General features: G+C 41.8%; 1 protein-coding gene across 1 annotated transcript; it reads right to left on the reverse strand.

Annotated features, from left to right (window-relative positions):
• Positions 1-233: 233 nt before the first annotated feature.
• Positions 234-4,562, reverse strand: LOC115146672 (5-hydroxytryptamine receptor 1D-like). Its single transcript, XM_029688738.2, has one exon. The coding sequence runs from the start codon at positions 4,376-4,378 to the stop codon at positions 3,224-3,226; it is 1,155 nt and encodes a 384-aa protein (XP_029544598.1). The 5' UTR covers positions 4,379-4,562; the 3' UTR covers positions 234-3,223.
• Between the last annotated feature and the right edge of the window lie 6,057 nt (positions 4,563-10,619).

Here is a 10,619-nt window from a genome sequence, read left to right on the forward strand (position 1 = left end):
GGTCAAGGGATGGCAAGGCACGGCGGGTGATAGCGGCGTTTGTGTGTTTGCATGACTGTGATCACCACTTCAAATGGTGCACTCAGATGGTGGACTCTACACTGTAATAACACCATATGATACTTCAAATTTGTAGATTCCTTTCTCTAATAAATGTTTCTCTCATGGAACAGTATTTCATTGCAAGAAGCTTTTATTTTACAGCATTTCATAATGCAAAAAATGATTTCCAAATATGTATGGCAAGCCTTAGGCCTTATTGTAGAACACAATGTTTCACAAATCAATGCCAAGAGGTTTGATTAATTGTCTGTATCTTGATATGGTTCTCTTATGTAATTCAAGACAGTAAATGATTTTGTAGCTGATGCTAGCCAGAACAAACAGAGACATGTGTGCACTTAAATGTATCAACATACAGTTCAAATACACCAACACATACAGACATGCACTGTTAAACACTACATGTTTGTTCAGTAAAATTGAATGTGTTCATCAGCTGTCATATCTATTGGGTAAATATCACCCACAATAAAACCAGTCTGGGTCTGTGTTTGACATTCAGGTTATATGAATCCTGGCTTTCTTCCTTGAAACCCTAATAAAAGATTTCCTCACCCAGTCAAGCAATTAACTTTGTGACTATCCCAGGGATTCAGCTTTGACAGGCTCATTTAAAAGTTCTAAAGAACATTGGTCGCCTTGTAACTCAAGACTTGTTCATGAGCCAAGGTTGAGCATCAGTTGATCTATAACAGGTATTCCCAAACTGTACCCCCAGGGGTATGCGCAATGCCGTCGGGGTTACGCCAAATAAAAATGTGATTCACATTTTTTAAAATTAAAAATAAATCGCATTTTCAAACAGTCCATTTATATTTTCCAAAGGGGATATACATTTGGGTGAGTTATTTTTCTCGCCTGAGTAGCCTCGTTTCACTGCCTAAAATAAAATTAAACCATCTTGTGTTTAGCGAAATAACAACACATTGTCTAATACAGGTAGCCTAGTCAAACAACTAACATCCAATCACATTAACCGTTACTCTCTCGCGGGAATTCCACTAACGGTCCGTATGTAGCCAAACGTAGCTGCTGTTCATGTTGGTATCTGTACTGATGGCGCAAAAGCCATGACAGGGAGACATAGTAGAGTGGTAACACCGTGCAAACAGTTGCTCCCGACACCACTTGGGTACACTGCAGCATCCACCGAGAGGCTCTTGCTGCCTGACAGCTTGAAATACATTTAGGACACTACAGTGAAAAAGGTTCACTTTGTCCAAGCAAGGCCCCTGAACTCTCGTGTATGTTCTGCACTATGCAATGACATGGGCAGGTGCCATGTAAAGCTTTTACAACACTGGTTATCAAGGGACAAAATATTGACAAAGTTTTTTTTTAATTGAGAGAGAGCTTCAAGTTTTCTTTACTGACCATAATTTTCACTTGATGATAGCGAGTTTCTCACACGACTGGCCTATCTGCGTGATGTTTTTTCTCGCCTGAATGATCTGAATCTAGGATTACAGGGACTCCCCGAAACTATATTCAATGTGCGGGACAAAATTGAGGCTATGATTAAGAAGTTGGAGCTCTTCTCTGTCTGCATTAGTAAGGACAACACACTGTTCTTTCCAGCATTGTATAATGTTTTGTGTGCAAATTAACTCAAGTTTACGGACAATGTCAAATGTGATATAGCGAAGCACCTGAGTGAGTTGGGTGCGCAATTACGCAGGTACTTTCCAGAAACGGATGACACAAACAACTGGATTCATTATCCCTTTCATGCCCTGCCTCCAGTCCACTTACCGATATCTGAACAAGAGAGCCTTGTCGAAATTGCAACAAGTTGTTCTGTGAAAATGTAATTGAATCAGAATCCACTGCCAGATGTCTGGATTGGGCTGCTCTCAGATGATCCTGCCTTGGCAAATTGCTCTGTTAAAATACCGATGCCCTTTGCAAACACGTATCTATGTGAGAGTGGATTCTCAGCCCTCACTAGCATGAAAACTAAATACAGGCACAGACTGTGTGTGGAAAATTATTTAAGAATGAGACTCTCTCCAATACAACCCAACATTGCAGAGTTATGTGCATAATTTCAAGCACACCATTCTCATTAACCTGTGGTGAGTTATTCACAATTTCGATTAATAAATTAGGTTTTATATGTAAGATGGTTAAATAAAGACCTAAATGATTGATTATTATTATATTATTATTTGTGCCTGGTCCTATAAGAGCACTTCGTCACTTCCCACGAGCCGGCTGTAACAAAAACTCACACTCATTCTTATGTCTAATAAATGTATCGCGTTGTGTGTCTTTGGCGGGCAATTATGGCAAGAAAAACTACATTTGAGAGTGAGCTGACGCTAGTGCTAGAGGGGGTATGTGTTTGGGAACCACTGATCTTTAACGTGCTAATAGTGAACCAATAGTCAACCGATACAGTTCGATCGTATCATAATCCTTTCCATCACTTATCCTGATAGAATAAATACAGTAACATCCCTTATTTCCATGTGACAGTTTTACAAAGAAAACAAAATGATAATTCGGCCTATGTACACACATGTGTATGCAAAACAAAAACAAAAAAACACAATCTCATAGCTAGCCAATGTACAGAAATAATACTTTTAGCCCAGTCTGGTTTGGAGAGCTCTACGGCCTACTAATGGTGCAGCGGATATGAAATGCATTAGGGTCAGTCACCCTGGGAATAACGCGCAATGCGCCGCGCGCCAACATATTCCCCAAATTGGAGCCTTTGCAAAACACGAACAACAAATCTGAATTATCCAACTGTGATTTTGTTCAGTTGTGTTCACAATTTATTATAATCGGATCAAGTATAGCTGTATTACATATTAAACCTTCATTTGAGGATTGCGCAACGTTGGCGAGTTCGTAAAAATGTAGGTCCCCAAAAGGTCATCATTATACAAACGCTTATCGCAAGCTTTAAACCCAACAATGCATGTATCAATATCAATGTACTACCTAAAATAACATAAGGTAGAACAAAAACACCCCAGAAATGGAAATAAGAAATAAGAAGAGCCCGAGAAGTAAGTGAGCTATATATAGGGTCAGTTCCAGTACCATATTTACAATGTGCAGAGATACGGGTATGATAAAGGTGTTCAATATTTTTCTTGTATTCTATAGAACAATAATGCAAACAAAATAGGGCACAGAAGACATATTTTCAGGATCTGCAACATCTGAAGCACAAGAGTTTATGGAAAGCTTTTTTAAAGTCGTCATTGGACATGGTATATATAATTGGATTGATTAACGAGTTGAGATAACCAAGCCAATTGAAAAAGTCAAACAACTCGGGGTAAAAACAAGTTTCACAGGTGGCCACCACCAGGGTGTAAATGAAAAAGGGTAACCAGCATATAATATATGCGCCTAAAATGATTCCCAATGTTTTGGTCGCTTTCCTTTCCCTAGCAGCTGAGATTCTTTTTTTCTCCAAAAGTGCGTCAGACACGGTTACTTTCACTTGGTTCTCACTTGCCGAGGAACCCGTGTCACCGGAGTGGGTATCATGTCTTCCACACTGCAAAGGTGATGTCGATGCCACAGATCCAGGAGAGTTCGTGACCAGGCGCGCTGAAGTGAGTCTCTTCCCTACCTTTTTGGGTGACTGTTTCAAAATGATCTTACGGGCTTCCACATATATTCTTCCATAAAGCACGATAAGCAGCAAAGTGGGGATGTAGAATGCTCCAAACGTGGAGTAAATAGTGTAGAAAATGTGGTCCGTGTTGACATTACATTCAGTCAACTCCTCTGCCTTCACCTGGCGCCAGAAAAGCGGAGGTAGAGAGATGCAGATTGCGATGACCCAGGCAGTCGCGATCATCCCCGCCGCGCGCGCTGGCGTGCGCTTTTTGGAATACTCAACGGCGTCTGTTATTGCCCAGTATCGATCCAAAGCGATTACGCATAAGTGAAGGATAGAAGCAGTGCAACATGTTATATCTGAGGATAACCAAATGTCACATATAACTTGTCCCAATGTCCAGGTGTGACTCACCGTGTACAATACGCATATTGGCATCACCAAAATGGACACCAAGAGATCGGTGACAGCTAGAGACGCTATAAGAAAGTTTGCTGGAGTGTGCAGTTTTTTCGACTGATAAATCGTTGCAATGACAAATGCGTTGGATAAAGTAGTGGCGAGTGTGAAAACGAAGAGAATCACTGCCAAACTGGTTTGATAAGCTAGACTCTTTTCATTTTCCTTCAGCTCTGAAGATTTTGTCACATAGGTATCGTTGGTGAAATTCATTATTAGTCCATATAATGCAGGAGTTGGCTCGAGGTGACCTGTGGTGTTTTTCTCCATCACTGATTTATCACTTAAAACAGTGTGGTCAGTTCCTATATCGCCAAGTCTCCAAATTTTTCTTAATTCATTTCAATCAATCTAGTAAAATATTTTGGGAGAGGAAAGTATTTCTGTCCGTTTCTTCTTCATTTTCATTCATTGCAGAAACGACCCAATTATAATGTTGGATGTAAAATAGTTGATTTTGAAGTAAATATCCAGCATGTTATCTGGAAATGTATAGCAACATCTGTTCTCAATTAACAGTTTAGCTATCTAAACAAAACAAATGGTATATAGAAAGTTGATATCAAAATATATTGATACGAATGAAAGAACAATGACTTGCAGACATCTGTCAATTGTTGCAACTGCTAGCTTCCCATTTGCATTGTAATCCTTCCCGCCTGGAATTGTCTTGCAGGCTGCATCAGTCCTTCTCTAGTTGAATGGTGATGAGACCTCCACCCTTGGTTTTATACAGCTGATGCTGCTGCCTGCCTCTGACAGGCGTGACAGTAAACATGCAGCTTTGATCACAATGGTTCTACTGGAGAGGAGAGCACATCTCCACTGGGTCATAGTGCTCTGTTTTCTGCCTGTCAATATGAGTCATGGATTCCTTTTATGTCATCAATATCCATGTTACAAGACATACATTGGACCTGAACAAAACATAAATATAGGCTATTAGAGATCAAAACAGTTCAACATATAGTAGACCCATCACTTCCTATGTCTGTCAAATCGTTGGCAACTCATGGTCTAAGTAAAATACATTGTCAGAGTTATTGTAGACCTACTGTATATTGCATTTAGACAATACATCAATCATTCATTTAATTTCCAACATGTACATTAGGCTACATTGGTGCTTGAGCTATCTTCCATGGTTGTGGTAATATATTATGGATTGGGAGACTGCAGAGCCATTTTTTATATATAAAAATGATTCATGTTCTCCAATGAAAGAGGAGAAGATTCCTCCACTAATGTGCACTGTAAAAGGTCATTAGTTCCGCTTACTCAATTTTAATGTCAACACTTTGCCTAACACATTTGAGTAACCCAACTGTCGATACTTACAGTAATAAAGTGACCACCACCCGTATGGTTATATTTTTAAGTTGTAAATACTTGTGTTTTGTGTTTTATTAACTTTTGACAACACTAAATTGCATTATGTATTCTGAACTATAACGATTGAAGTTACTTGAACACTACACATTTGTTGCAGTGAATGTAACATTTATGGTCCTTAAATTATTAAACTTCATTACACATTTCTTGAAGTGTAAGTAGTTTCGATTTTAAATTTTCAGTGGTGGTGTCTTAATGTTTGTTTTATGTATTTGACGTTTTTGTAATTTTAACCCACCTTAGCAGGCATTGTTGAACCCAGTTCTCATTCCTCTAGCAGTAACTGGAGGTAGATCTGTGAGTACTACAGGATGCTGCATTAGCCTCTGTCATTAAGTGTGGTGCACATGACCTTGTTGATGGTGGCAATGGCTTGTCTGATTATTGAATGTCAAATTTCCCCGACGTTTTTAATATACATTCATCATAATCAATTACACCTCATAGCACAACAAACTGCTTCGTACTATTTTAGAAATATACTTTGCTTTCTTCAAACGCGCATAGAACATTGTGTAAAAGTATCATAAAGTGTACAGATGTTGAATTACCCACAATCCTCTAAAAATAGTGTCACATGGCACTATTGAGTATTTATAACTTGCAAAAACTGAGTACTTCTATATCAGCACAACACAGATAAAGGAAGTGTTTTTTACTCAAATGTCAATGTGTCTGACTACTACTTTATTATTTTAAGTAAAGACATTATACAATAGAATCATGTAAATACAACTTATTTAATAAATGTTAGATTGACTTTTAAAATATCACGTAATCATAACTTGTAAAAACTCAATAACTTTAGATGAGCAGAACACAAATACATAGCTATACTGACTCAATAAACTGATATTTGTTAACAGTACTCAAAAACATGAAGTGATAAGAAATATTATTGACCACTTTTATGATTTGAGTTCTACTGACAGTTGGAGATGTTTGAGTAACCACTACTCAATTTCTTTAATGAGTTAGACAGCTACTTTTTACAGTGTGTAAAAGTGTAGTCATTTACTTGGCAGGGAGTGTTCAGGTGTGACAGTATTCCCAGTGCAGGCAAGTGTGAAAGTGAAGTTTATCTCATCCATCGTATCCTGTGCACCAGAGTGTGCAGATTTTACTTTAAGCTTGTCTTGGTTGGATCCTATTGGAGCTTTTGCAGCTTGAGTCAGGCAAAATGGAGAGGGAATAAAATAAAAAATAAAATAAATATATATATATATATATCGCAAAACAGAATTATTTTCATGGTCTTTCCAGTGTCTGTCAGGACAGAAACTAGATAAAAAATATTGTTTGGCAAATGATACACATGCTGGTCATTTGCATATGTGCTGTACCTACTTAAGGACAGGTAGAGACCATCACTGACCAGCATTGATGATACTACACTGAACAAAAATATAAACACAAACATCAACAATTTCAAAGAATTTACTGAGTTACAGCTCATTTAAGGAAATCAGTCAATTTAAATACATTTATTAGTCCATAATCTATGGATTTCACATGACTGGGAATACAGATATGTATGCAGCCACAGATACTGTATAAAAAAAAAAGGTAGGGACGTGGATCAGAAAACCAGCCATTTGCCTCATGCAAATGTTGTCTATAGCTTATGCCTGTCCATACCATAACCCCACCGCCACCATGGAGCACTCTGTTCACAACATTGACATCAGAGAGCTGTTCACCCACACAACGCCATACATGCTGTCTGCCATCTGCCCAGGAAAGTTGAAACCGGGATTCATCAGTGAAGGGCATATAAAAAGTTCTACAGCTGCACCATCGAGAGCATCCTGACTGGTTGCATCACCCCCTAGTATGGCAACTGCTCAGCATCTGACCGTAAGGCGCTACAGGGGGTAGTGCGTACGGTCCAGTACATCACTAGGGCCAAGCTTCCTGCCATCCAGGACCTATATAATAGGCTCTGTCAGAGGTAGGCCAAAAAATGGTCAAAGACTCCAGTCACCCAAGTCATAGACTGTTCTCTCTACTACTGCACAGCAAGCGGTACCAAAGCACCAAGTCTAGGACCAAAAGGCTCCTTAACAGCTTCTACCCCCAAGCCATAAGAGTGCTGAACATTTAATCGAATGGCCACATGGACTATTTACATTGACTGGGCGGGGGTGAGAGAGAGACAACCTGAGCTGGAGGTGAGAGAGAGACAACCTGAGCTGGAGGTGAGAGAGAGACAACCTGAGCTGGAGGTGAGAGAGAGACAACCTGGGCAGGGGGTGAGAGAGGGACAACCTGAGCTGGGGGTGAGAGAGAGACATCCTGGGCCTGGGGTGAGAGAGGGACAACCTGAGCTGGAGGTGAGAGAGGGACAACCTGGGCCTGGGGTGAGAGAGAGACATCCTGAGCTGGAGGTGAGAGAGAGACATCCTGAGCTGGAGGTGAGAGAGAGACAATCTGGGCCTGGGGTGAGAGAGAGACAATCTGGGCCTGGGGTGAGAGAGAGACAACCTGAGCTGGGGTGAGAGAGGGACAACCTGAGCTGGGGGTGAGAGAGGGACAACCTGGGCAGGGGGTGAGAGAGAGACAATCTGAGCTGGGGGTGAGAGAGAGACAATCTGGGCAGGGGTGAGAGAGGACAACCTGAGCAGGGGGTGAGAGAGAGACATCCTGAGCTGGGGGTGAGAGAGAGAAATCCTGAGCAGGGGGTGAGAGAGAGAAATCCTGAGCTGGGGTGAGAGAGACAACCTGAGCTGGGGGTGAGAGAGGGACAACCTGAGCTGGGGGTGAGAGAGGGACAACCTGAGCTGGGGGTGAGAGAGGGACAACCTGAGCTGGGGGTGAGAGAGGGACAACCTGAGCTGGGGGTGAGAGAGGGACAACCTGGGCCTGGGGTGAGAGAGAGACATCCTGAGCTGGAGGTGAGAGAGAGACAATCTGGGCCTGGGGTGAGAGAGAGACAATCTGGGCCTGGGGTGAGAGAGAGACAACCTGAGCTGGGGGTGAGAGAGAGACAATCTGAGCTGGGGGTGAGAGAGAGAGACAACCTGAGCTGGGGGTGAGAGAGAGACATCCTGAGCTGGAGGTGAGAGAGAGACAATCTGGGCAGGGGGTGAGAGAGAGACAATCTGGGCAGGGGGTGAGAGAGAGACAACCTGAGCTGGGGGTGATAGAGAGACATCCTGAGCAGGGGGTGAGAGAGAGACATCCTGAGCAGGGGGTGAGAGAGAGACATCCTGAGCAGGGGGTGAGAGAGAGACAATCTGGGCAGGGGGTGAGAGAGAGACATCCTGAGCTGGGGTGAGAGAGAGACATCCTGAGCTGGGGGTGAGAGAGAGACATCCTGAGCAGGGGGTGAGAGAGAGACATCCTGAGCAGGGGGTGAGAGAGAGACATCCTGAGCTGGGGGTGAGAGAGAGACATCCTGAGCTAGGGGTGAGAGAGAGACAACCTGGGCTGGGGGTGAGAGAGAGACAACCTGGGCCTGGGGTGAGAGAGAGACAATCTGGGCCTGGGGTGAGAGAGGGACAACCTGAGCTGGGGATGAGAGAGAGACATCCTGAGCTAGGGGTGAGAGAGAGACAACCTGGGCTGGGGGTGAGAGAGAGACAACCTGGGCCTGGGGTGAGAGAGAGACAATCTGGGCCTGGGGTGAGAGAGGGACAACCTGAGCTGGGGATGAGAGAGAGACATCCTGAGCTGGAGGTGAGAGAGAGACAACCTGAGCTGGGGGTGAGAGAGAGACTGCGAGTAGCTGCACTTGTTGTCAGATTGAAATTGTTGTTTTGATTGCTCACCATTGCTCACTTTCCTTACTTTGATATATGAATGCTTTTCTGAGTGTTTTGGTCAGTTTCTCCATAATTCAAAATGTTAAGAGTAATAACAGCGATCAGGTTGGTAATAATAAACATGCCCCAGGGATCGCTGTGCCCTTTTAGAACTGATAAAATTGATTCATATTACAGTTTAGTTCTATTTTCTTAATCATTTGTGGAGACATAAAACACCATGTCAGGCAAAAAGAAAGGTCTTGGAAGCAAACTATCCAGCATTAACCTTCTTTTGACATTTTGATATTATATTTCTTCCAATATGACATGGAACTTTGGGCCTGCAACAAATATTTATAGTGCCTGTAATATATTTTTGATAGGGGGCATATCCAATTGACTGAGGCATAACTAATGGACTTTTCTTCTAAGTAAATATCTCCATAAATGACAGCTATCAGCTTTTAAATTATGGTTTAGGATGGATATTATTGACATATGGTATTTATTAAGATACATTATTGATATTTTTCACACGCCACTGCCTGTCAGTGCTACAGATGAGGATCTGAAGATCAATTCCATCCAGCACATTTAGGACCCATGAATATGAATGATATAAATCAGTCATGCAACTGGAGAGATGAAGGACAGACTGTCTGTCCTTCATCACTGTAGATGTAGGCTCAATAGGCAGCAAGTAGCAATATTGTGTAGCAGACTTGGGTTCAAATAGTATGAGTTTTACTTCAAATTCTTTTCCTACACCTGATTGAGCTCGTTTGACGCAATGGAAGCAATGGAATAGTCCCAGAAGTGTAGTCCCAAACCTGTTACAACAACCACCTGGCACTCCAGGCAGGCTCAATCAAACGCTTAAAGTCAAACTTTGTTAATTGACATTTATCGATTGAAGGCCAACTTTGAAGGATACTGGGTAGCCTCAAATGACAAAAGGATGGATTGATCTGCTCTTTCAAGCAGTGCTTATTTAACAAGACCAATTTCTCTGTTCTCAGCTGTCTGTCAAGTGGGAAATAATATTTCTGTTTCTTAACTTTTTGTTCAATGGTTCAGAGCTCATTTCGATTTCCTTTAGTCGAATCGCCTGTTCAAACTCTGGTTTGACATCTAACAAAACCAGATTTTATCGTGGCAAACTATCCAATGGGAACCTTTTGGGGTTTTGTTCCTGGAAGACAAAGTGGTATCAAATAAATCATAGTTTGTCCGGCTTAGTTGTCACATTTCAATGAGGCACTTCAATGGGTTATCGATTCATAAGCGTGTATACGCTGACTCAGTGCGGAGAACTTAACGTTATATTCTTCACACTTGTTTGACTGTCTGCGGTGAGTCTTAACTCTCAATAC

The sequence above is a fragment of the Oncorhynchus nerka genome, linkage group LG18 (genome assembly GCF_034236695.1).
Source record: "Oncorhynchus nerka isolate Pitt River linkage group LG18, Oner_Uvic_2.0, whole genome shotgun sequence".
Taxonomy (NCBI): Eukaryota; Metazoa; Chordata; class Actinopteri; order Salmoniformes; family Salmonidae; genus Oncorhynchus; species Oncorhynchus nerka.